General features: G+C 42.6%; 1 protein-coding gene across 1 annotated transcript; it reads left to right on the top strand.

Moving 5' to 3' along the window:
* cdh15 (cadherin 15, type 1, M-cadherin (myotubule)) lies at positions 1 to 27,755 on the top strand. Its single transcript, XM_053493317.1, has 14 exons — positions 1 to 179; positions 11,187 to 11,348; positions 17,167 to 17,322; positions 17,523 to 17,667; positions 18,043 to 18,224; positions 19,103 to 19,231; positions 19,342 to 19,527; positions 19,874 to 20,118; positions 20,401 to 20,543; positions 20,644 to 20,877; positions 21,881 to 22,123; positions 22,291 to 22,436; positions 24,512 to 24,706; positions 26,238 to 27,755. The coding sequence occupies exons 1-14, from the start codon at positions 126 to 128 to the stop codon at positions 26,436 to 26,438; spliced, it is 2,421 nt and encodes an 806-aa protein (XP_053349292.1). The 5' UTR covers positions 1 to 125; the 3' UTR covers positions 26,439 to 27,755.
* The last annotated feature ends 85 nt before the right edge of the window (positions 27,756 to 27,840 follow it).

Below are 27,840 nucleotides of genomic sequence, written 5' to 3'. Positions count from 1 at the left end.
GAGAGAGAGAGAGAAAGGGGGTTTCAGAAGGGTTTACTCATCCCCAACCAGAAAACAGTCTAACCACCATAGTGCTGTTTTGGACAGTCCTTTCTTGAAGATCCAGGGGCAGTTAGGACTGAAGAATGGCAGACAAGCTGCTGGTGGGAGTGTGTGTCCTGGTGGCATCTTTGGGTCAGGTAAGAATATGTATATATATTTCTTCTTCTTAAGTAAGTGATGAGATTAATCATAGTCTAGCACTCAGCTCTGACCAACTTAGTCATTGTTTCCTAAGCTCGAAGTCGCATTTATGAAGTTCAACCTCACTTTAAACGTTGAATTATTTTTTATTCGGAACAATTGTATATCTATATACTTTAAAATGTTATTAAATTCAGTTAAAGTAACTCCTTAAGCCCAATAATAATAATAATAATAATGCTACTGATTTCGACCCATCTAAAGCAGATATAGTGATGTGGAGTTTAGAGATGATTATATACCTCAGACCACAGCTGCTGAACTCGTCTATACCTACACGCTACAACTCATGTCAGAATAACGGATTATTAACTTCCTTTGTTTTGAGTTCAGCAGTCTGACATCAGCCGTTAGCTGACTAGCAGTCTCAAACTGTTGCCGTTTGTTGCTCCAAATATTGTATGCAAGACTGCTGATTAAAAGGATGATGACAGCTAATCAGTAATAGGAATAGCAGATTTTATGATTTGTGGTCCGTTCTAACAGTCTAGTTTATGGGCCTTCCAGGTTGTCAACGTCGCCTCTGGGAGAAAATGAATAAATGAAGGAAGAAACAAATAATAATCATGTAAAGATAAACACGGGGATATCAATCACAATCAGGTTATTGGCTGTTGTTTGCATTTGCAGTGAAAATCAGAAGGAATGAAAGTCTCAATCTTTACATCTTTACAGGCCTCCATCTTTTCTTAAAAAAACAAGGCAGAAACAAACACATCATATTGTGGTGATTGGGCTTTTGAGTGGTAAAAGTAAAATCTGCATGCATTTAATCAAGCTGCACTTTTTAGTATAAATATTATACAACAATATTTGTTCTTTAGTTAATCATGATCAGTAAGTTAATTGCTAGAGTTTGATCCTAGTCAAATTAAGTGACATCTGTGATTTAAGCACGGGGGAGTCCATTTAAAAAAATGTGATTGGTCATGTGGCAAAAATACATCAAAGCATTCCAGGGCATGCCATTATATGATACCCTTAAACCTTCACATCGCTGACTAGTTAGTTACTCAGCATATAACTCATTATTTTTCCCCCTATCATTTTTTATGATATGGTTTAAAATGTATCATTATGTCAAGATTTGAAATGCATGATTCCTTTGATCATGGCACCTATAAAACTATGGCACCTGGGAGTGCTTACATCCAGATTCCAGGAGTAGTGTTCCCGGCATTCCCTGCAGTTTTCTGTTCATTTACAAAGCACCATTTCTATGGGAATATTGTAGACAGAAATCCGCACTGAGTAGACCTTGGTGCCCGTACTACTGCAGTGAAGGCTCTTTGAGAGCCAGTGATGACGAATAGCAGCTGTTCCCAGATGCTTTTTCTCGATGCCGGTTGTCCTGCACAGTAATCCCAACTGCAGGAAAGAGAAAGGCAGCACCCAGAGACCATGAAATCATGGACAAATCGGTCTATAAAGCAGTCAGTGTTGAGCTCATGCTCGTTGGAAACAATCGCTCCAGACAGCTGGAGGGTTTCAATTTACGGCCAAATCTCTTCCCTTGCAGTGCCCCCCCAGTGCCACCACAGACGTTGGACTGGATACTAGTGAATAGTGAATACGTTTTTGTTCTGGGGGCATCTCAGGAAGCTGAACTGTGACCTTACATGTAGTTTATTTTTTTATTTTTTTACACATGCTTTTTGGATATACAGAGCAAAATCCTAAATGTTGAATTACCACCTAAAGTGTAAACTTCACACTGTGAAGTGTTTATATAGGTCCAAGTGGACTCTGAAAGTGTCTGAGAGTTTACAATGTATGTTCAAGACTGTACAAGGCCTTAAGTGATATCTTCCCAAAACAATGCCATTCCATAGCACAGCAACTGTTAAAACTTTTTAAACGGCGCTCCCCTTAATGGATGGCAATGATTAAGATCAGGCATCTGCTGTGGTAAAACATGGACCCTCTCTAAATATAGGAGTGCTACAGTAACAAAAGCACAAATGGTGGCTGGGTTCGAAGGAGAGAGAGATAATCACTAGGACTTAAAGCGACCTCTTACTGACTGGGTTTTGGATTCTACTGGGAATTCAGACACGGGCGTGTGACTCATCACCAATGGCGGTTTTAGGCATGGGCAAACGGGGCAGCCGCCCAGGGCGGCATTTTTCATGACACGTGGGGGGCGGCACACGAACTTGGAGGAAAAAATACAGTACAGTTCACCTCTCCCAAATGAAGCGGACAAGCAGGGTGGCTAAATTATGACACCAGTGACACCTGACTTTCTTACAAATAAAGCACATTTCCTTCAAAATATTATAAACACAGACCAATAATTTGCACTTTTTAAATTTATTTAATTGTTTAAAATGGCTAATAAAAATAGGTAATAAAACAATTGAATGAGAGAAAAAGGCTAAAGCTGTCAGGTGCCCAATTTATTTAACAAAAAAAGATGATGAGGAGAAACGGGCAAAAGATAAAGGTATGCAACAATTTTCTCTCTGTATGATTAAGGTATTCATGTCATTATGTTAATTAGTGGTATAACGTTAACTCTTAGGTTAATTGTTAGCTTTCTTGCTTATGATGCTTGCTATGCTTACCTTGCTAAAAAAACACACACAATAAAAGCCTAATATACAAACCAACACAGAAATTCTTATGGTTTCTATTAAATACCATTATAAACCATTACCTTTTTCCAATGAAACTATTACAAAATTCCTTATTGTAGTGTGTTTCCGGCACTTTTCCAATAGGATTTACCATCCCACTCCCCAATAGAATCCATCATATACCAGCAGACATTGTTATACTTAACATTAAAACCAATACAATTCCCATTATAACCATTAAATCCATTAAATTTTCTATTATTTTTGGGCAGGTTTCTATAGTTTTTTCAGCAGTGTATACAACATGAGATTTAATTGAATTTAACCACAAAATTATGCTTTGTAACAAAACTGTTGCAAGTACAGTTATTTATTTACATTGTTTATGTTAATGTTGGCTATAGCCAATATATTTACAGTATACTGTAAGTAGCCAGTGTAATTTGTGTAATACCTGAGGTCAACCATGTCCTAGGAACGGCTCACTAGCCTTGCTGTCATAAGCATTAATCATTCAATAGGGGAGCATATAGCTCATATGATGCCATTATTGATGACTTTGCATCTAGAAAGGCCAGAAATGGCAGATTTTAGTTTTAGTTTGTGTTTTCTATTCTGCAGTGAAATAAATAATTTAATTTTCTTTAGTGTGATTTATTCTATATTTATTCTATATTTTATTTTCATATTATTCTTAATAATTAAAAAAAATGTAATAATATTTGTTTGTACAAAGTATATTTATTAAACTTATAAGTAGTTTATTTTTTGCAAAAAAAAGGATCTGTTACGGAACGACATGTAGTATTACTACAATAAAACGTGTGGTGTGTACAAAATGTAAAGTTTTGTATTTCGCGGGGGCGCCGGGAGGGAGTCTCGCCCGGGGAGCAATTCAGTGTAGAACCGCCACGGCTCATCACAGCAACTGGCACTCAGAGTTTGTGCAAGTCTTTTTAATAATGTGTATATTACAAATGCTCTATTTTGTGCAATTCAATTTCAATTCAATTTAACTTTATATCACTTTAAATGGTTGTTGTCGTAAAGCAGCTTTACAGGATCAAGAGGAATTAGTATGAAATGTGTGAGAAAATATGTATGAAGCAAAATGACCACATTTTCCATGATGAGCAAGCTGAGGGCAACGGTAGCAAGGAAAAACTCCCTGAAATGGCAATGGGAAGAAACCATAAGAGAAACCAGACTCAACATTGAAACCATCCTGATTTGGGTGATAACTGATTGGGTCATACTTAGTGTTAGGCAGCTGGAAGTCCAGTATAACAAATATTTGTTGTTTAATTGTTTAGAATAATCCAGGAAATACAGTCAGGTCTATAAGTATTTGAAAAATATATTTACACCACCGCAGATAAAGAAGTTTTTTTAAATAAAGAAATTTAATACAATTAGTGCATTAATTAATTACAATATTTTAATTGGACAAAATAGAAAATATTTTGTTTGTTTATTTTTATATTTGGATTTCATTTGGATGAAAAAGCTTAGCTGTCAGTGACTGCCTGAGGTCTGGAATCCATTAATATCCCAAAGTGTTTCCCTCCCTTGGGCTACTTTACCAAAGATTTACTGCAGCTGCTTTCAGTCGCCTTTTGTTTGTGGGTCTTTCTGCCTTCCCCTTTTGTTTTCGGTAAAAACCATTCTCAACTAAGATTAGCTAGTTTATGAGCTTTCCTTTTATTTGCACTGGGTTTCTTTTACAATATCCTTCTCTACTGTGAAGAGCTGTCCAGTGAAAAACTGTCCTGTCTCAGATTTGCTGCATCTGATTTTTGAGAATTTGAGCATATACTATACTATACTATACTATACTATACTATATAACTGATATTCTACTTTTAATTTTTTATTTTACATATATTTGACCTTTTTACCTTAGAGCCAAACATAGCCACACAAAAAACAACCCTCTATATATAGGTCACCCTTCAGTGTCCTGAGATGCCCCTAGAACAAAAACATAGTCGGTCTTTACCAGAATCTGACACATCTTTGATGATACTGGAGGGAGGAAATTCTTGTGAGGAAATAATTTTAAGAGAGACACAATATCTTGTGTAGAAAAATAATTAACAAAATAGCGATGCACCCTGTATGACACAGGGCTGATTTACTGTTACTGCCACAGGATTGATATTTTTCAATAGCAATACATCCCAATGTGTTTTATACCTTTCACACCATAATCAAGAATTATATTACTCCATTAGTTTAATGACAACAGATTATAAGCATATCTCTCCTTATAAAAGCTTTATTATATCAACAAATTACCACAGCTTAGTGGTAGGCACTGTCACCTTCATCCGCCAGGGGGCGGGTTCGATTCCCACTTTGGGTCTGTGTGCTTGACGTTTACATGTTCTCCCTGTGCTCGGTGGGTTTTTCTCCCACAGTTAAAAGACATAAGAGTTAGGCTAATTGTCATTCCCAAATTGCTCATAGTGTCTGAAACATGTTATTTCGATGAATTGGCACCCCATCCAGAGTGTACCCTGCCTCATGCCCTAAGTCTCCTGGGATAGGTTCCAACCTGAACCGGAATACAGGATAAAGTGGTAAAGACGATGATGAGATTAAATTACTATATTAAAATATAATCTAGTAGCCCTCTTGAATGAGTTACCACTGTATAAAAAACTCACTTCCTGACTCCATTTGCCCCCAAAATGCAGTACAGTGTATCATGTCCTGTTAGCTGTATTTTTAAATTCCAGCAGCCACCTCCCTTTTAATGAACGTTTTGCCAGTCCTTCTTTTTTTGCCCTGAATGAAATCTAAACATTGAGTAGAATGGCCTTTATGAGAAGTTAAGTTCAATATTATGTCACTGCAGCCAGCACATTTTTGGACGAATATAGCACTTTTGCCTTAGGTTAGGGCGTGGCTATAAGCGTCACTCAACAGAGCCAATCAACACATTCGTTTACTCTTTACCAAGAGTATGCAGAACACACAGAAACGACTGTAATGCACCTACCATGTGCCCAACTTCTAACAAAACACAAACAAGTGCGACACACACTATGGCTTACTCCAAAAATACAGGCAAGTACACTATGAAAACTGAACCTTTAAAGATGAACGGACAAATCAAAGTTTGTTTTATTCTTCCTGCAGAAAGTTTAAAACCAGTTTGTCTCATAGGTTCTGAAACCATGGTGATAATAACAAGCAGTAATGTAAAGGTCCACTACGAAATAAAACACGGGTTGTTAAAGCCAACCTATCGGCAGCAGTCCATGGTGAGGGTGTGTAAAATACCGGACCTGACAGCACATTGATATGTGCTAGAATTAAAATGTTGAGTAAAAGTGATTTTATAAATAGTTATGTGCTGGATATAATGATCAACAACAAAAGAAATACAACTTAGCATCAATAAGGCATAAGATACTCAACTCAATATATACTGTACATTTCTAACACACCTAATTCCGTTTAGCAGCTAGTTATCACAAGGGAACATGTCATCCCTGGAACTAGCAATAAATAAACTAAGGTGAGGCTTCCCTTTGCCCTAGTGCCTAATCCAATGCCAGTAGCAGTGTCTGGGATCTAAGCCAGCATGTCTTAAAGCAGACCCCCGTGTTGTGTGATAAGCTTTCATTCACTGTATCCTGTATCAGAAAGAAGGCGACTGCGAGACTGCTAGGCTGGTACACATTTACAGAGATCCCGAGGCAGGATTTGTCTTCACGATGGAAGCATATGTAGGCAGCAAGCCAGAAGTCATGTCAATCAAAGTGCTTTTTTCCATTTCCTCCATGTGTAATCCATGAGAAGGTTTGTTCAATCAAAACCAGGTTCGCGATGTAAAGTGCAAGCTAAACCACTGCTCAAAAAGGTTGAATCCATCCAGTGAGACATGGTTATGTTCAGCAGCAGATTCAGAGTGAATTAGTGAATGCTTTATTATATGCAGCTGATAAATATTATAGCAGTGCCACACTATATTTATATGTATCTGTTTCTATAGATGTATCTGGTTGGTGCTCCAGATTTTTACAAACTGGAAAAAACAAACCTGCTGTATATAACAAATTGACTATAGTCATCATATGATTTTCTAGGAGATTGGTGGATCAGGTGGCTAAGGCTCTAGGTTGTTGGCTTGGGGATCTACGGATCCAGTTTCAGTGGGCTGCCACAGTCCATACTACCCAGCCACTGCATGCAGTACCGGTACTAAGCCTGGTTAAAATAGGAGGCTTGTGTCAGGAAGGGCATCCAATGTAAAACCTGTGCCATAGCTGTGTCTGGATCTCATGGTCTGTTGTGGCGATCCCTTAACAGGAGCAGCCGAAAGTCATCATATGATATTCTATCAAATATTTTTGAGTAATGGCAATGAAGAACGACAAAAATGCATTTGCAGTAAATGCACAAGATAATAATGTTTTAAATAAATAAAGCATTTTCTTTTTAGACACTCCAGCAGAGATACAGTATGCTGGAGCAGGGATGTGACACTTTAGAAAGGAAATATAAAACTCAATTGAATTCGCACAAATGCCACACAACTCAAGTACATATTCGAGGTTGGCATCCGAACTTAGATTCCTGGAATAACGGGCCTGTGTTTCAGCTCCACTGTATGGTGCTTGATTGACTTATTTGCCACTTACTGTCCAAGATAATGATTCGGATTGGATGACTGTTATGCTAAGATATTCTTCAGCATTATAGTATTGTATGTCACTTGTATTAAATAATGAATGTAATGTGAATGTAAAATCCAACTTAGTGATATTGTCACAGATTGATGATAATGACTTAGCATGACTGTAAGAAGAATAGCGTAGGAACTACCCAGGGGCCCTAGGTGAAGTGGTCTCTTAACTAGCTTGGATTAAAAAACAAGGTCTACAAGGGGGCTCTATTTGCACTGGGACCAGAAATTTGTAAACCATAATATAAAACTGTGTTAGAAATGTGCCTAATGTGCCTTAACTAGCTCGCCAATGCTGATCCTCAGCAGCTTATATAAGGGAGGAATTATTGTTTGGGTTATAAGAACAGATGATGGAATGTCGTTCTGAAGAAAAACTCTTACATATCCAAAACTAGTTTTGAAAAACCTGAATTTTGGTGCAGAGACTAAGAGAGAAATAACATTCTGACTCTTTACAACTGTTCAAAGGCTGGTGCAGGTCATGGGGCCATGTTACAGGCAGAAACTCGCTGGAGTTCCAGGCTTCACCAGGCAATAAAGTGAGCAAGTGTGGTCTGTCACTGATCCTAAAGGGCAATGCTTAATTGATAAAACTGCAAGGTAACTGAACCCTCTTCTGCTAAAGACATTAACAGACCTCCACTGTGCACCACCCAGATAGTCACTAGTCCATGGTCTAGTAGGAAAATTAATTGGTATATATCTATATATTTTTGTTTTTTTAGATATAAATAACCTTTTTTTTTATTTATGGTTAACCTTTACTGGACATTTAGAGCAATCACACATGGCATTGAAGATCAAATAAGATTTATCCATTTATCCAAATAATTTATCAGATGAAATATTAATGTGATTGATGGACAATTTCATGTGGAGACACTCAGATGCTCAGCTGATGTTTGTGGGTTTTCTCAAATGTACCAGAGCTCCAAGGAATGCAGAATGAGCTAAGATTAGTGTGCACTAACTCAGCCTGTGAGTGTTTAGCATGACTGCCATTCTGTAGCGGCTACTCTCAGTCATGCCGTAGTGCCAGAAGTTCCCTTTAATGGCACTAAAATAAAAAAATTATCAGTCAACCGTTGCAGGCACAGCTGTGATGCACTCAGTGGCGCTCTGCCACTATACTAATACTAATAATGTCTCAATGAGGTGGTGCACGGGTGCAGGGCTTTATCCCAAACTTGTGTTAATGTCTTTGTGGAGTATGGCACAGAACATTCTCATCATACTTTTACTAGTTTCCTCTAGTTTCCTCCCTCTTTTGAAAAAAGTGCTAGTAGGCAAACTTTTAACATTTAATTGTTCCTTTTGGTGATTGAGTGATGTGATGCCCTACCATAGACTGGAATCCCGTTCACAGGATCACATCTGGAGTTAAATAAATGTATGAAAAGAAATCAGCTTGAATTTGACATTCAATGGATTATGGTTCAATTTGTCTTCTTCATAAAAGTATTTCTTTCCTTATTTTCTACTCACATGATTGCTACTAGTGTCAGATCTTAAATTTCATCTATGACACTTCACTCTTTGATGTTTGACCTTTGAAACAGAAGCAAGACCATTTCTGAGCATCAAAAGCAAAATGGATATAGGATATTTATTTGCAAAATGAATATACATTGGTGGCCAAACATATTGAGACGAAAGTAAAAGTCCTGCTGGATCAGGCTGGCAATAGAGTCAAAAAGACATCTGTGGCACTCTGGTGCCACTTGCTCAATCCTTTACCTCTTCCTGAAGATCATATACTGTGCAGGAGACAGTTTTTGACTGCTATTGACTTCTTCGCCATCATGTTGGGCCAGAGGTGACGCAGGTCATGGCTCCAGAAGTTGAATACCATTGTCACATAGCCAGGTATTTATTTTTATTTTATAGGTATTAACTCTTCAGTCAGACAGCCTAGAACTGATTAAAGAAATCAGCTGTTTTGTTTACAGAGAGAACTATGATACATGGCCATTGTTGTCTTGATATGATGATTGAGGGGGTATCAAAATGTTTAGAAGTTCGCGTCACAGATCCGGTGGCTTTCACCATGCGTCCTCCCTTAGATGCGTTAAAACCTGGCAGTAGAATTGGTTGTGGAGATGAGGGGCTCTTCCACTGTAAAGACTGTTGCTTAGACTCAGGGTCATACACACCACCCAAATTTTGTCCAATAAAGATCCTCGACATGAAGGATGGGTCATCCACAGCACACTGAGTTTCAGATAACATGCACAAGTTGCCAAATGGGGTTGAGCTTGTTGAAGGTCTTTGTGATCTATCATCGTCTTCCAGTGATGTTCTTCCGCTCTTGAGCATGCGTGCCTCTCAAAACACCATGAACGACTCATTGCAGCATCGCCGTGAACTTGCCGAATCATGGCAAACGTCTCTGTGGCAGATTCTTCCCAGTTTCACATAGAATTTTACGTTCTTTCTTTGCTCTAACTTGCTGTCCATGAGGAAATAGCAAGTGATACATAGCCACGTGTCAGAATGTCACCGGTTGTGCAGTTGCCAATGTACACAGGACAATGTCTTTTGGCACACTGACTTATGAAAGTGGGTGCTCCCTGTGACTGTGCATGCAGCTTTGTGCTGCCTTCTGTTGGTGTGTTACAAAACTAGTCTCGAAACTTTTACCACCACATACTTGGCCACCACTTAAGGATCTTTTGAATCTACTTTTTGGAGTTTCAAAAGAATATTACATATGTTATATGTCTGAATGTTGTTTGTTTGTTTTAGTTACTAACATTGACAACTAAATAACAGTAAAAAAAAAAAAAAAGTATAAAAAAATTAATATTAAGCATGCTTTTATATTTTAGGATATATTTAAAGACTTTTGTTTACTAAATGCTTAGATATGAATTAAGTATGTGTTGATTGTTAATGTTGTTTTCCATTAAATAAACACAGGACACGCCTTATTATAATTTTTTTAATGCTCAGTCAAGACTTTTCCTGACAGCCTGTGGTGTCAGGGAACATATTTCCCGGGGACTGTGTATGTTGGTGTCAGCGCAGCAGATTCAGAGTTTGACCGATGAACTCTTTGAGGTGCGGTGTAGAGTGAAGTGAGAATAATGCGTGTATCAGTGTGGCAGGACGTGGGTGGGAAAACTGAGCTCATCGCTCCAGGGGACAGCTGTGTGCCAAGTGTGTGTGTGTATGTGCGTGTCTGAACGTGCGTGGGTGTGTGTAAGGAAATGCATCTGACTGCTTAGATTTACATGTCTATGACCAAGTGCTGTTCATGTGGCGTGTGTGTCAGTGTGCTGAGAGAGGATCAGGAGACAGGAGTAAGAGAGCTTTCACTCTACGAGCTCAGATGCTGGATTCCACATTAGCTATGCTTCAGAACAGGGCTGAGGGAACTGTTTCACGTTTCACTTCCAACATTAAAGGGGCTTCGGATTAAAATTAGCCAACAGCCTTTTATATTCTGACACATTACTACATTCTCATTATGGTGCAAATTCTTTAACCAAGTGTTCTAATAAATGGTTAAAAAATATAACAAACAACAGTGTTTTTTTTGCATTTTTTGCATGTGTTAGTGTAAAATAAAATAGGTGTAATATCTGTATCTGTATAACTCCAGCATAAAATGATGTTTGCAGACTTTGGCCAGTCCATAAAAGTGTCGTTTACATGTGTGACAGGTTATAAGCAGCCCCCAGTCCAAGAGGGATAGCCTGAATCCAGATGTGGTGTATCCCTGGAGATGGAAGAGTGCTGGTCTGGTCCGGGTAAAAAGAGACTGGATCATTCCACCCATCCGTGTTTCTGAGAACAGCAAGCAGGTCCCTGAGTACCTGGTCCAGGTAATTAAAAGGGGGAAAGGGAAGCAAAGCCAAGGAGAAAATTTATGAACATGCAACATTATAAATGTCATATGTATATAGGTATGTATATAAGATTTGTATGTAAATCGTATTGTAGCGTTTTTCACCGCCACGAAGGGATTAGGAGAGACGAGTGAGCTTCCTTGCTGCCCAATGCAAATGGCTGGGAGTATTTTATTCTGCATAGCACATAAACGGCACATTCAACAAGTCACACAATCACAAGACACACTTCTAACTCACACACACACACCCTGGCCGAAGCCACTAATCCAACCACCTTTCCTCTTCAGGGTGAACACCTAACAACCCCTCCCGCAAAGCATGATGGTTACTAGTCCCAAAACCCCGCCCACGCCACACTGCCCCCACCCGAGCTGTGACCGTCCCCCGGTCACGATGGCGAACTCAGTCCTGAAAGCGTGATGGTGGTCGGCGCTGGCGTTGTGAACGCCGGGGTCTTTTTGCGGGGGAAGGAGGGCCGCTACCCTCTCCCTGAGGCGGACCGGCCTCTACAGAGTTCGAGGTCCCGCTGGCGTTGGGCTGGTAGGGCGCGAGGCGATCCCGGTGGAGCACGACCACTCGCGACCGCCCCGTCAACCTCACCCGGTAGACTACCTCAGAGAGCTGGGCGATTACCGTACAGGGGCCCACCCAGTGAGACATGAGCTTAGGCGAGAGCCCCCTTTTCCTTCCGGGGGAATACACCCAAACCTGCTCCCCAGTGGCAAAGTCTCGCCCTCGACTGTGCGTGTCATACACGCGGCGCTGTTTAACACCGGCGTCCGCCAAGTGTCTACGCGCCAACTCATGGACACGGAACAGTTTGTCTTTTAAGTAACAGAAATAATCCAACCCAGGCTTCGTGGGTAAATCAGACTGGGGAGGTGGCCCGAACACAAGATCCACAGGCGTGCGCAACTCGCGCCCGAACATTAGGGCAGCTGGTGTCAGCTGAGAGGACTCCTGCACTGCTGTGCGATATGCCCACAGCACGAGAGGCAAATGTTCGTCCCAATCCTTCTGCCGGTCGCTGGTTAGCATGGCGAGTTGGGTGGTGAGCGTCCGATTGAATCGCTCCACGAGGCCGTCACTTTGTGGATGAAGAGGCGTGGTGCGGGTCTTTTTCACCCCGAGGCGCTCACACACCGCCGCAAAGACCTCCGCCTCGAAGTTACGTCCCTGATCGCTGTGTAACTGCTCCGGGGCACCAAATCGGCTAAACACCTCATCCACCAGCACTCGGGCGGTGGTGGAAGCGCTCTGGTCCGGCACAGCAAATGCCTCCGGCCACTTGGTGAAGTAGTCCATGGCCACTAGCACATACCGGTTCCCACGATCGGAAATGGGAAACGGCCCAAGAATGTCCACGCCCATACGCTCCATAGGTGCCCCCACCCGAAAGTCTTGCAGGGGTGCTCGCGAGCGCTGGGTAGGGCCCTTCTTTGCCGTGCAGACGTCGCATCTGTGAACAAAGAGTTCACTATCCGTGTGGCAGCCCGGCCAGTAGAAACGAGCGCGCAACCGCCGCAGCGTTTTAGTGACTCCAAAATGTCCCGCGCCCGCGTGCCCATGGACCATCCCTAACACCCGTGCCCGCAGAGTCCGCGGCACCAGCAGCTGAAAAGATTCGCCAGTGCCGCACGGCCGTTCCCAGTGGCGGTAGAGTAAGCCCCCCCGCAACGCGAGTCGATTAAACTGCGAATGGAGGGCTTTTTCCTCTTGTCCCAGGTGAGCAACCGCGGCATAATCCGGTCTCTGGCCCGCGTTAACCCAACCTAGTACCTGCTGCAGCGCCGGGTCCTTCTCCTGCTCGGCAATGAGCTGGTCACAGTCCATCTGCGGCACAGGCGGAACGACTACAAGCGATGATTTAGGCGACGCAGTCACTCGGCTGCACGCCGGCTCGGTCGGCTGATTACCGACGGGGGCTCCGGAGGACTGCGCAGGGAGGATGTTCTCATTCACGGGGGTCGGAGAGTGTGCGATGTCGCGACCACCCACGCGCTCTTCAACCCGCTCGCAGTGCCGACAACGCTCTTTGCTACACGGCCGGCGGGATAAAGCATCGGCGTTAGCATGCAGTTTTCCCGCTCGGTGCTGAATGGTAAAATTATAATCCTGCAACCGCTCTAACCAGCGCGCTAACTGCCCTTCGGGCTCTTTAAAGCTAAGCAGCCACACCAACGAAGCGTGATCGGTCCGCAGCGAGAAGGATTGCCCATATAAATACGGCCTAAAATGTTTAAGGGCCGCGACGACCGCTAACAGCTCGCGCCGCGTGACACAGTAATTTTTCTCCGGTCCAGACAACGCGCGGCTGAAGTAGGCGATAACACGCTCTTTACCCTCGGAAACCTGAGACAGTACAGCCCCTAGCCCTACATCGCTTGCGTCCGTGTCGAGGATAAACGTTCGAGACGCGTCAGGATATCCGAGAATGGGCGACGTGACCAGAGCTTCCCGTAACCGAGTGAAAGCGCGCGCGTGCACCCCGTCCCAGCGAAACGGCTGATTCTTCTTCGTGAGCCCGTGCAGCGGACTAGCGATCGTGGCAAAATCCTTCACGAACCGACGATAGTACGAGGCTAACCCGAGGAAGGTGCGTAGCTGCAACACGTTTAACGGTTCAGGCCAATTCTGTACCGCAGCAATTTTGGCTGGATCGGTGGCAATCCCTTGAGCGCTAATCACGTGTCCCAGAAACACGGTCTCTTGCCGCAACAGCTGACACTTTTTCGGGTTGAGCCGCAAATTCGCCCGCCGTATAGCCAAAAATACCTCCCGTAGGTTAGCTAGCGCGACCTCAAATTCCTTGCCGTGCACCAGTAAATCGTCTAAGTAAACGACGCACCGGTTACGAGGAATCTCGGCCAACACTTTCTCCATCAACCGTTCGAAGGTAGCTGGAGCATTACACAGGCCGAACGGCATGCGCCGGAATTGCCATAGCCCTTGCCCGATCGAGAACGCGGTTTTAGGTCGCGCTTCCGGGGCGAGCTCTACTTGCCAGTACCCGCTACGCAGATCTAACGAGCTAAACCACGCCGAGCCCGCAACGTGTTCCAGCGCATCATCTATTCGCGGCAACGGATAAGAATCTTTGCGCGTTACCTCGTTCAACCGCCGGTAATCGACACAAAACCGCCACGATTCGTCCTTTTTACGCACCAACACAACCGGTGAAGACCACGGTCCGGACGCTGGCTCTATGACGCCCGAGTCGGCCATCTCACGCAGCTTCTGCTCGGCGATAGCTCGTTTAGCTAAGGGAAGGCGTCTCGGATGTAACCGAACAGGAGCTGCGTTACCCGTATCAATCGTGTGCTGTACCAAATTAGTATGTGTGCACTCGCGCTCATCTACCGCGAAAATGTCCGCGAATTCATGTAAAAGGGACTTCACTGTGTCGGTCTGTGTCGGACTCAGCCCCATGCTGCTACGCTGCATAAGCTCGGCCATTATTCTCGCTCGGTCTGCTACCGGATGTTTACATGGCGCGTCCACCGGAAGTTCCGCCCCCCTGGTGCGCTCTACTAACACGTCCGGCTGCGCTTTGGGAACTAGCAACCTGGCTAACCCGAAGCTACCACGCAACGTTCCGTCAGCGAGATTCAGTACCGCACCCCACCTTTCTAAAATGTCCAACCCCAAGATACAATCATCCTCAATGTCTGCCACAAAGAATGGATGAGAAAGACTGATTGCACCTACTTGTATTCGCACAGTGCGACAGGCCCGTATCTCCAAATAGCTCCCCGACACAGTGCGAATAGTCAAGGCTGGGGCCGGCAGCATACAACCGTGCTTGCCCTGTTTTAATACTCCACAGCGCAGCAGCGAAACTGTAGAGCCGGTGTCCACGAGTGCCCGTAGCGAAACGTTGTCCATGCCACAGTTCACGTAGACGCCCGCGCGATTTCCTACACGTCCTGACCGGAAGTTGGGCCAGGCAGTTGGGGAAACAGAGACGGCTGTGGGAGGCGGCTTCACCGCAGCTAGTTGTAACGGCTGCTGGGGTACGCTGTCCTCAGGCCGGGGAGCGTTGCCGCGGTGGTCCGGCGGTCCTTGCCGTCCCGGAAGCTCGGATGCTGAGTCGAGGCCTAGCCGCGACGGGTAGCCCTGTCCCCGGCTAGGTTCACCTACCGAGCGGCCCCGAGCCACGGGAAAACGCTCGGCTCTTTCGCCGCGGTGGTCTGCCAGGATGGGCTCGGCACGCTCGGCCTCGCGTAGCGCCTTAGACAGAGATGACGGTGCCGCTAACCGGATGTGCTCGCGCAGCCTCGACGGCCGAATTCCCCGCAAGAACGCACGGCGAGCTAGCTCTTCCTGCTGGACGAGCCCGAATTCCGGGTAGCCCCGGCGTGCGAGAGATCTTAAGTCCATGGCGAACGCCCCCAGTGGCTCGGAGGCGCTCCGCTCGCGGGTCGCTAGCTCTTCGCACGCGGCCTCCTGACGGTCACCTGCGCGGAACCGGAAGTGGAGCGACTCCCGCAGCTTCGCCCAGTCCTTCCTCTCATCCGCCCGGAGGTCTTCCAACGACCGGAGCACCTCGCCCTCCAGCGAGAGGGCCACCCAGACGGCTGTTTCCGCCGGGGACCAGCCCGCAAAGTCGCCGGCTAGCTCCACCTGAGCGATGAACGCGTGGGGCTTGACAGCGCCATTGTAGGACGGCAGGTGCAGCTGCAGATCGCCTCGCCGGCTGACGGCGCACGGAGCTGTAGCTTGCTCCGGGGTGCACTCTAACCCGTTACTCTCCATCCCACTTCTGACACCACTTGTAGCGTTTTTCACCGCCACGAAGGGATTAGGAGAGACGAGTGAGCTTCCTTGCTGCCCAATGCAAATGGCTGGGAGTATTTTATTCTGCATAGCACATAAACGGCACATTCAACAAGTCACACAATCACAAGACACACTTCTAACTCACACACACACACCCTGGCCGAAGCCACTAATCCAACCACCTTTCCTCTTCAGGGTGAACACCTAACAACCCCTCCCGCAAAGCATGATGGTTACTAGTCCCAAAACCCCGCCCACGCCACAGTATGTTCGCCTGAGGTGAAACCTGCTTGATGTTAACTTTACAAAGAACTACTTTGTAAAACAAGACAGGTGGCATGATGGCGCTGTGATCAGTTTGCAAGTTCTTCCTGTGCCTGGTTTGTTTCCTCCCGTCTCCTCCCACAGTCCAAAGACATGCAGATTAGGCTAAATGATGTTCCCAAATTGTCTGTAGTGTGTATGGGGGCCCACAATGGAATGACACCCTTGCCAGGGTGTACCCCGCCTAAGTCTCCTTGGATAGGCTCGAGACCCCCACAACTAAGACAAAGTGGTATAGACAATGAATGAATAAGGTAAAGACTCTGGTAACATCCTATATGAAGAGCACTTTCAAATTGCAAGAAATAAGTGAGTGTGTGGTCGTGCTGAAATGTTGAAAGTCATGTTGAAAGTCGTGAATAGGATAAACGCTATAGGGCATGCTAACAAAGCACTTCTGAAGATGTAGGTGATGAAACCCCTGTCATATTTAAAACAGACACTCATATACTACTTGTTTAATTTTATGTTTCTCTGAAAATGTAGTGGTCTCTGCTGGACTTTTTACTACCTCTATCTTTATGTACCTCTACTGAATTACACTACACTGGATTTTTGTACATACAATATATAATATCCAGTACATCTTTTTTTCCCGGTTTCAGCCTGATGAACTGTTTCTAACACACATCTGGTACTTGAGTTGTTTACCATGTGCCTTTAACAATTTCCATTCCTCCTCTTGCAGATCAAATCAGACAAGGTTTTCACTGGAGAGGTGATCTACAAGCTGGAGGGCCCTGGGGTCGACCAGGAGCCTAAGGATCTCTTCGAAATAGATGATAAAACAGGATGGATTAAGAGCAAGAAGCCCCTGGACAGAGAGACTCACAAGAGCTTCACGGTATATTGAAGGCCATAAATAGCAAGGGCTGTTCTCCAGGGGAGTGCAGAAGCAGTTCTTGAACAGCTGTTTCATGTTTTAGGGGTTAAGTGTTTTAGATGGGGAAAAAATGTGTGACTTGGGAGTTTAACAAAAAAGCATGAATTTAGTTAAGACTTACAAATGATGGTGTAGTGAATTATATAATCGTGTGTCCTCAGCTTAAAGCCTTCGCCTTGTCGCCCAGTGGAGAGCGACTGGAGAACCCCACCACCATCGAGATCTACGTACTGGACCAGAATGACAACAGGCCGACCTTTATCAAAGAGGAATTTGTTGGCTCTGTGCCAGAATTCTCGATCCCAGGTAAAAAGATGCTCAATGTGTGTATTAACAACAGTCAAAATAATGAAGTGATAATTGACCGGGTCTGGGTTCTGTTTGGAGGCTATGTACAGTAACACTGAGTAAATTACATATTTTTTTTTAAATGGAATGTTTATGTTTTTGTCATATAATTTTTTCTCAGCCCAATATGATCATTTTTATGATCATTATTTTGGAGGGACTCAAAATAAAACAAAAACCATGTACATATGTGAACAATTTTAGTATTGGTCCACCACAAGGATTTCAAATGAGAAATTTTGTATATGAACAAAAACATAAGGCTTAAAAGCACTCTATTTTTCCCTTTCTACTGTACATTTTAATGGTCATCACTGTATGTCTTCTGATCAGGTACGTCAGTGTTCACTGTATCAGCAACAGATGCTGACGACCCCAACACAGACAACTCAGTGCTAAGCTACTCCATAACAGCACAGGAGAGCTTCCCACCTTTCAGCGTCAACAAGACCATGTTTGGCATCAATAACATAACAGGAGTGATCTACACCCGAGATGTGGGTCTGGACCGTGATGTAAGTGTTGTGTGGAAAGGAAGTTGACCAAAACTGTCCTGACTCAAGTGCTTTAAACCAAGCTTCTTCCTGTAGAGTCACTGTCCTCCTGTTAATTAGTTGACTAGTTAAATCTGCTGTGCTGGAAGTTGACAAAGCATTAAAATGTGTACGGCGGTGGTTCAGAACCACTGCTTTAAAATGGGTGGGACGTAATGCAGCTAACATTTTTGTATTCTTAACCTAAAGTTATTAAGTTATTAACGTACCAGTTATTATAGTCATTAGCTAATGCTCTAATGTACTGTAGCATAAATTCCTAGCTACCTTCCGTTATAAACATTTGCAGCTAGCTGTAGGGTTTATATGGAATAAATCTAATGTTTAAAGATTTTTAGATAATCTCCTTCTTTATATATTTTATGACAGCACAATGGTTTGCAGTTCCAGGGTCCAGAATAGATTTCCGCCTAAGGGTCTGTGTGCATGTGTGAATGTTTTGCCTGTGCTTGGTGGGTTTCCTTTGGGTTCTCCGGTTTCCGCACACAGTTTTAGCAGATTAGGCTAATTGGCATTCCCAAATTGCTCATAGTTTGCTCGTAAATGCACATGTGAACGTTGACCGGAGGTTCTATCACAGTTATAAAAGTGAGAATAAATACAATGGTAATCACCATTGGCTTCCATGGTCCCTAATGGATTACGGAGGTTCCTAGATGGATGGTTGGAGGGATGAATGGATGGGTATACTATATAGCCCAAAGTGTATGAACACCGGACAAGTCATACTCGCTTTTTTAAACACCTTATTCAAGACTTATTCCCACATTGCTGATATAATAGCCTCCACTTTTCACAAAAAAATTTTTTTTTTGAGATTGTTGCTGTTCTCCTCTCAGGTGGTGCAGTCGTTCCGGCTGACCCTGCAGGTGGCCGACATGTCTGGAATGGGTTTGACCAGCACAGGACGAGCCATCATACACATCACAGACATCAACAACCATGCTCCGCAGTTTAACCCTAAAACGGTATCTACACTGCACGTTTATTCCCTTCACATACACACCCCTAGAGTACATTCCCACATTAACTTATTTCTTTAATTACAGTGATGTGAATAACTTTCCTGTGTTTGCAGTACACAATGTCTACCATGGAGAATAAAGTGGGAGAGGATATAGGCAGAGTGAATGCTACCGATAAAGATGAGAAGAATGGTGACAACTGGAGGATTACGTATTCCATTATTAAAGGAGATTCTTCTGGCAATTTTGCCATTCGGACCGACCGGGTCACCAACCAGGGAATTATCTCTGTAGTGAAGGTGTGTATTTATCAGCTATAGTAGTTGTAGTAGTAGTAGTATTAAAAGGTAGACTGGTACTATATATAGACCTGGCATACGCAGATCTGTCAGGTTCAGAATCTGACTTCAATATTAAGAGTGTGAAACTAATTTGAAACACATCTGTTATATTCTAATTAATGTAAGTTTATGATCATGTTGGTTTCAACACATTTTTAATTAACCTACTAGGATGACGAACACCTGCAGATTCAATATCAGATGCAGGGTTGTTGTTTTTTATCTCTCAGGGTGTCGGAGTGTTATTCTCAGTTCTGTTAATATGTATATTAAGGTCTCAAACTCATAGTTCTTTTCCTTGCAGCCCCTGGACTTTGAGTCACGGGCTGAATACCAGCTCACTGTGAGAGCAGAGAATGAGGTCCCTTTGAGTATAAAAGCACCATATGATCGGATGAGCACTGCTACTGTCACCATCAGGGTTCAAAACGAGAATGAAGCTCCCCGTTTTCATGCAAATCCCATAAAGGTGTCTGCCCCAGAGTCTATTAAACCAGGAACTGCACTCATCTCCAGCGTTGCTCATGATGCTGAGAATTCCAAACTCAGGTAGAAAATATTCGTCTGTTAACATTTGCGTATTACTTTCATGCTATAATCATAAAGTTATTTTTAGACTCCTCAGATGTAGTTAAAATTACTCATATATTAGATTTTAATAGGTATGAGATAAAGTTTTGGATTAGTTAATACCTCAATGTATAAAATATATATCAGAATTATTAGGGTATATCTGGCGTCTCACATTTAACTCTGTAGGGATGCTTTGGACAAATTTTGCTTTGTTGCCAAACATATAAAAGAGTACATTTTTTCATACTTCATCCTCAGATATGAAATTATTCAAGATCCTGAGAAATGGCTGTCAATCAACCCTGAAACTGGAGCCATTTCAGCCAGGAAGAGCTTTAACCTTCGCTCCCCATACGTCAATAAGAACAAATACAGGGCAGTAGTAAAGGTCACAGACTTGGGTGAGTGCAGAAGAAATTTATTAGCAAATTCTTTTATTTCATTTACAGATTAATTTATCTTAAAATTAAACCAAACTTTTCTCATTTACCCCCTATTCAGATGTGGGTGGTACTTCTGTAATGGCCCCTGTAGAGATCACTTTATGGGAAACCAATGATTTCGCACCTGTGCTTGTCCCATTGATTGGCATCGTGTGCAGTAATAGAGAGAGACACCGACTCGGGCTGTTGATCAGCGCCGTGGATAATGACCTCGCCCCCCATGCAGACCCCTTCAGCTTTGTCCTGGCTGATAGTGACATGGCGTCCAACTGGACTATCATACAGCTCAATGGTAAAACCAACAAAACTCCTATTAAAAAAAAAAAATTAAATCATACACAATAATCTTATTATGCCCTGCTCTATTATACACTAATGGGATTAATCAATCTATCCTTTAAACTATTACACCATTCATCAGTTAATCAGGCCATCCATCCATCCATTCATCCATCCAGCCATTCATCCATCCATCCATCCATCTAATCATATGTAGCAGTAACTAAAGTACCAGTCAAAGGTTTGGACACAACTTTGGATTGAAATAACACATATGGCAACAACAACAACATCAACACCCAGTTGTTATTTTAAAATACCAGCACACCTACATACATACGTAAATACTATAGTATGTGTGTTATAAGGAACCATGTAGCATAAAAACTAGGTCATAATTATATTTATATTATGTTGGTGTAAACCATTTCATTAAAGGGATAGTTCAGATTTTTTTAAATTCTGCCCTAAATCAATATTGACATGCATACATTAGGTCTTAAGTACATTACAGTAGGTTTTGGTTGTTATTAAAATTTTCTTTCTCTACATACCAATCGTGAAGTTTCTCACCTGCTGTGTGAGTACCATATAAGTAATTCATTGCAAAAATTCATTCCAAAGTTTAGCTGAGATAAATATTAAGCTTCTGCAGTCCCACTGAGATAAATCAAGTTGGTTATTCTGTATGGAGTACAAACATCTCTCTTTTCTTCTGGTTCTGGTCAGTTCTGGTGAAAGAACTGCATGGAATGAGGGTTGTGGAATTGGACCTGATTACGTACATTGTACTTCACAGTCAGTGTCCAGAGCAGAAAAATGTAGAACGACCAAGACCTATTGTCATGTACAGTACTTTTAAGACTTATTTACACTATTTACAGTAGATGCAAATAGTGACTTGTAAACCATCCCTGTTCTTTTTTACATTGCACAGCTTGTTCTTGGTACACATTTTTTACAACTCTAATAATCTTAACACTGCCATGTCTGCTTTTCTGTCCTGTTCTATGCAGAGACACATGCAATGCTGCAGCCTGTGATAGATATAGACCAGGGGGAGTTCTCCATCCCTATTACTGTATCAGACTCGGGTTCACCTTTACTCTCCTCCAACGCATTGGTGAATGTGACGGTGTGTCCATGTGACAGGGCTGGACAGTGTATGAGCGCCACAGCGGCTGCCATTTTTGGAGCTAAAGTGGGCATCAGCTTCATTGCCCTTATGATCATCATGGCCAGTGTTGCCCTTCTATTGTGTAAGTGCACATGGGGACTTGATGGTGGAGAGGAATTCATGAATGCATTAATCCATTTCAGTTAAAAATGGAAAATAAGTTTAGGAAAGACTTTGAATAGAAACTGTCACTTGTATTATTTGCATCACTTAAACAGCATTGGATATGGATATGTGTATGTTACCTAGTGTTGCTGCTCGTTGCCGTGGCTGTGAGGAGCTGTACCAGGCGTGGTGTTAAGAAAGTAGGAGGCCTGTTGATTGGCGAATCAGACGATGACGTGCGTGATAATGTATTCAACTACGATGAGCAAGGCGGCGGAGAGGAGGATGAGGTGAGAGCTAACAAACAATGCACAAACATAAATCGTTCACTGGAGACATAGACATGGCATGGAGTATAACATATGGGATGTATGTGCGGGGTGAGGCAGAGTTAGGGAGCGGACAGAAGCAGCTGGTGGGTACTGAGTCTGTGGGAAACGCCGTTACACACCATGTATGGGCCGGAGAAGGTCTGAATTAGCCTGGGGAACTCATGCAGCTGACACATTCAGTTTCAGTCCCCCAATAACAAGCACAAAGGCATTTAAAAGGCATTCCTGGAATGTCTACATTTTTAAAAATAGTGTTTAATGGCCAGGCTCGATTCCTGGCTCTGTGTGCATGGAGTTTTCATGTTCTCCCCGTGCTTGGTGGGTTTCCTCCGGGTACTCCGGTTTCCTCCCACAGTCCAAAGATATGCAGGTTAGGCTAATTGGTGTTCCCAAATTGCCTGTGGTGTGTGAGTGTGTGTATGTGTGTGTGTGCCCGGAGATGGATTGGCACCCTGTCCAGAGTGTACCCTGCCTAGTGCCCTAAGCCTCCTGGGATAGGCTCCAGGTTCCCGCTACCCTGAATACAGGATAAAGCGGTATAGTAGATGAGTGAGTAAGTGAGTGAGTGAGTGTTTAATGGCTTTCAAAATATCATCTTGGTAAAATTTGAATGGTAACATCATAATATTTTAGCACATTACCTTCTTCTCAAGTGTAAAGTCAGTGTAGTGTTGCTATTATGGGAGCATTTAGGGCATTTAAGAGTCTTGCTCTGCTTGCTTCTAATGCTATGTCTGAAATCTTGGACATGTCACTGTAGAAAAGACAGCTGTTATGGTAGATTACGAGGCATCAAACCTTTATATGTGTACTACCTTAAAAGTACTACCATTGTTGGAAAAAAATGATGAATTACAGTGTTTGTAGTGTCCATAAACATCTCTCATCATCAACCTTTTTTAACTGCCTTCTTTTGGATATATAGACTTTTTGCAGCCATGTGACTCCTACGACATCAGTCACAACAGGGGATGGTGAAAGTCCCACTAACCAACTTATATTTTGCTTTGGCTATTTTGTTTTTTTAGACGATAATTACGTTTGAGATGTACACTGCTGTGATTTTTTCATTTCGTTTTTTTTTTTTTGGTTAGATTTCGTACCGTGCTTCACTTTGTCAGACAGGTTCTACTGATTCAACAGGTCTGGCAGTAATCATGCCTGGGTGTGGCAAGTGAAATTTAAGTCAACTTTTTAAAAATAATGTTATTTCATAATTTAGTAAGGGGGCAATTACTTTTTCACATAAGGTCAGGTAGGTTTGGGAAGATTTTCCCTTAATAAATAAAATCATAATTTAAAAACTCTTATTTGGGTTATAATCGCATAATATTAAACATTGTTTGATGATCTAAATCATTAAGTGTGACCAATATGCAACAAAAAAATTTTTATCAAGAAGGGGCAAATACTTTTTCATGGCACTGTATTTCAGCGCTGCCAAAATTATTTTATAATTTGCAAGTTTTATTTTTTATCATAACATGAGTACCTCAGATGCTTTACAGTTATGTGACTTTCTGGATTTGAGGTTGTTTGCTAGTGTTAGCTTACTCAGATCACTGGCTTAGCATTCAGTATACTAGTTCAACAACAAACTACAGCTACCGGTTTAACATCCAGTAGGGAAAAGATTATCTCATGCAATAATAGTAACCACAGCCATAACTCTACGAATGTAGTCTGTTTAGTTTACTAACATGTACAGTGTATGTATATTAAAAGACGATAACTGTTGTTAGTAAACTAAACAGACTACATTCGTAGTACAGTAGGTGTTTTGCCTGCCATGCGGACGGCCTGTGTTCGATTCTCAGCCAGTGCCCAAACCCCAGCCACTGGAAGCAGTGCCGGTCCCAAGCCCGGATAAAATGGGAGGGTTGCGTCAGGAAGGGCATCTGGCATAAAACCTGTGCCAGGTTGTAGTGCGGACTGGATATTCCGCTGTGGCGACCCCTTGCCGGGAGCAGCCGAAAGACCAACAACAACTGTCTAGTTATTGTCTATTTATAAGCACTGTATATCTTTTTCAGGATGCCTTCAACATTGATCTCCTGAGGACCCCTAACGACATGGTTGCACCCCCAGGATCCTTTAGTCCCCCAGGATCTGCTCTTCCTAAATGGAAGCAGCCACTTCGGAAGGATGCTCCATACAATCTCCCCTCGCCTGCATACCCGCGGAAACCTCGAGGAGAGCCCACCGACATTGAGGATTTCATCAGTGATGTATGTGAAATAATGTTTAACGCTTAAAGCATCGCAAAGTGCTTTAGAAGTAAACAAAAATATTAAATCAAATAGAGACACTGTATAAGCAACAATATTAATGAAATAGACAAATTCCTGGAAAATTTTTGTAAAAAAAAGCAACTCTTTTAAAAATAGAGTGAGCATTAATAATTATTTTAGGTGCACAAACGATGCACAAATGAAATGACATGTTTTTGTTAATTTTCTAATTTTGTGGCAGGCCAACATAAAGGAATCATTCCGGTATCCTGGGTGTTTGTGTGTGTGTGTCTCAATGAGGGGTCATGGTTTGGCCCTTGCTGAGAGATTTAGAGAGGAAAAAACTGAAATAGTTTTTCACTGCTCTCCACTCTAGAATCATGTTTTCGGGCAGGTTTGGGTTCAGTTTTTAAGTTTTTTTTTTTTCATCAATGTGATCTTTTCCAAAGGGTGTGGACATTTTCCTTTGCTATGGTGTAAAGTGTAATAAATGGGGTGCAGGCAAAGTTTAACATTTTAGCAAACTTTACTACTCAATTTCCTTAGCATGACTACAGAACAGCATACAGCCACACTTTTCTCGTCTTCCACTGCACGACCTTTGTGCATCTAGCATGACTAAGCTTGACCCTACAGTAGATACAAGGAAGACATGCATCAAGGACATACTTCTCCTAGTTGTCTTTAAAAGAATATTAATCTCGCAATATATCAATTATATACCAGTTAATTGGTGACAGGATCATGAGCACCCACGGCTCATCTGTGCCTGTTGGGAGCAAAGGCAAGGTTGTCTGGTCCGATCCCACGTGGCACAAATGGCTGAAAAAAGTCAATGCTGGCCATGAAATAAAGATATGATTACACACATTGTCACAGTCTGCTATGTATGGGGCTTAGCAGGCAAAGAGTTTAAGGTTGTTGTTCCAGCCTCCAGATACCCCTACTCTCCATCCATCCATGGAACGCACCGGACAAACAAGTCTGATCCATGGAGGCCCCTCCCCACTACTTAAAGCATTTAAAGGATCTACGTCTAATGTTCCTTTGCCTGACACCATAGCACACCTCCAGAGGTCTTACTAAATCATGCCCTGAGGGGCCAGAGCTGCCCGGGTGGCACAAGGGGAACCTACACATGGCTGGGTAAAATGTTTTGGGTTTTTAATCTATGTGCAGGAGTAAATGTGGAAGTGTATTGATCCAACCCCATTGCTAGATAATGCTCTCTCTAGCTCTCACTTTCTGGGGGGAGTTCAGTACCCACATCCTTCAAATACACCCATTCAGTAAAGAGGATTTTAGCTGAACAGAACTCTGATTTTAAAACTTTAAAAACAATAAGTTTTTATTGACAAAAACATTCTGATTTGGGGAAAAAAGGATTATGGTACTACCTTCAAGAATACCAGTGATGCTGCCCTAAAATGTTGTAGATGCAAGTAGATGCCTTCTGAATTTATATAATTTAATGAGAGAGTGGGAAAGTGCTACAAAAAACAAATTCTTTACTATTTCCTCCCCACAGTGCCTGGATGTCGCAGATCATGACCCCAACGTTCCTCCATTTGACACAGCTCTGATCTTTGACTATGAAGGAGATGGTTCTCTTGCAGGCAGCCTGAGCTCCATCGCATCCACTGGCTCAGACGAGGACCAGGACTATGACTACCTTAACGACTGGGGACCACGCTTCAAGAAACTGGCTAACATGTACGACCCGCGTTAGTTACCCAATCGGCCATACAGAGTTTTATTTCGAGCTTATGTTCATATATTCTTACCAAAACGTTCAGGAGAAACTGTTTCAACATTCCCCATTCTATACATTTGGGGTCGGTGATGTAAGCACTACTGATGTGAATGAAAAGTGTGTGTATGGATCATCGATCAAGGAATCTGCAGAAGCTTTTCAAATTGGCCTCCGGTGTGTTCTTTTGAAAGGTCAACGCTGTCATGTGAGAGACGGCTCGAGCTTTTTTTTTTCTCCTGCAGTGCCGTTATGGATCAGCGAGCCATTTCACCACACTTACATGACAGCTCGGCATCCTCCGAAACAAAGGCAGACAGCAATCAGTGCATACTAATAAGAGACAGAAGTGACAGGACCCAAGTTTCTTCAAAGGTTTCTACAGACACTGAGTTCATAGTGAGCTTTAGTACTCTGATACAAGATGATACTCTGATACTGATTCTCAGTTCCATTTCTAGGTATGACGATTCTACAAATGCAGATGGTTTCCTTTTTAAACAGACGGTTTGGCATATGAAGCACGTCTCACGTAGTATCAAGTGTCTTAAAAGAATAGTCTGGCTAAAAATAAAATGAAACAATTTCCATTTGTCCACAATTTGGTAGAAATTCCACAATTTTCACAAAATTTAATGAACCAGCTAAGACAGAGTGGTTTGCAAAGTTTGCTTCTATAGTGTAGAATTAAAGTGCAACACAATACAGGTTTCACATGCTTATAACCTTCACTTTACTTTCTTGTTAAAATTCTCTGTAAAGCATACAAGAAAACACAAAACTTTGCTTAAGATTACAGGACCGTGCCCACCGTGACCCTGAATACAGGATAAAGTGATATAGATGAAAAGTGAGTGTCCTTTATGGTTTTAGATGGTCCGAAGAACCCAGAGAAAACTAGAGAAAAAAAAAAGATTTGTTAATATATTTGACTTTTTGTGTGGAAATTCATGTATTACCACACAATACAAAAAACCTATTTATAATTGAAATTGAGGTAGGGACAAGTTGTTATACCTTATTATTCCAACACTTGGTGCGATTTTAATTATGCCTACATTTGTTTAGAATTGTAATTAAATCTAAATAATAATAATAAAATCAGGATATTGATAAAATTGTGATATTAACAGATCACCTAGGTATCGTGATCTTAGATGATCCCTGGCAAATCTTATTCCTAGAGGAAACCCACATGAACTAGTAAGAAGATGTAAACCACCCAATAGCCACAAGCCTGAGTTCAGGATAGAACCAGAGGATCCTGAAGACTATGCACCACCTTCCCATCTGGGTTCAACACAGCTAACCAACAGATTTGACAATGAAAATTCTTTAACCTAAGCAAAGACATGCAAGTTTTTTTTTTTTACTGCAGGAA

This window comes from Clarias gariepinus, chromosome 3 (genome assembly GCF_024256425.1).
Source record: "Clarias gariepinus isolate MV-2021 ecotype Netherlands chromosome 3, CGAR_prim_01v2, whole genome shotgun sequence".
In the NCBI taxonomy this organism is placed as follows: Eukaryota; Metazoa; Chordata; class Actinopteri; order Siluriformes; family Clariidae; genus Clarias; species Clarias gariepinus.
Note: the sequence above shows the minus strand (reverse complement) of the source record. Positions and strands in the feature narration are given on the sequence as shown.

Coding starts and splice junctions, on each gene's coding strand:
- cdh15 (XM_053493317.1), top strand. CDS start 126: ATGGCAGACAAGCTGCTGGTGGGAGTGTGTGTCCTGGTGGCATCTTTG. Junction 11,349..17,166: donor TCCCTGAGTACCTGGTCCAG/GTAATTAAAAGG, acceptor CTCCTCTTGCAG/ATCAAATCAGACAAGGTTTT. Junction 22,124..22,290: donor CAGTGTTGCCCTTCTATTGT/GTAAGTGCACAT, acceptor TATGTTACCTAG/TGTTGCTGCTCGTTGCCGTG.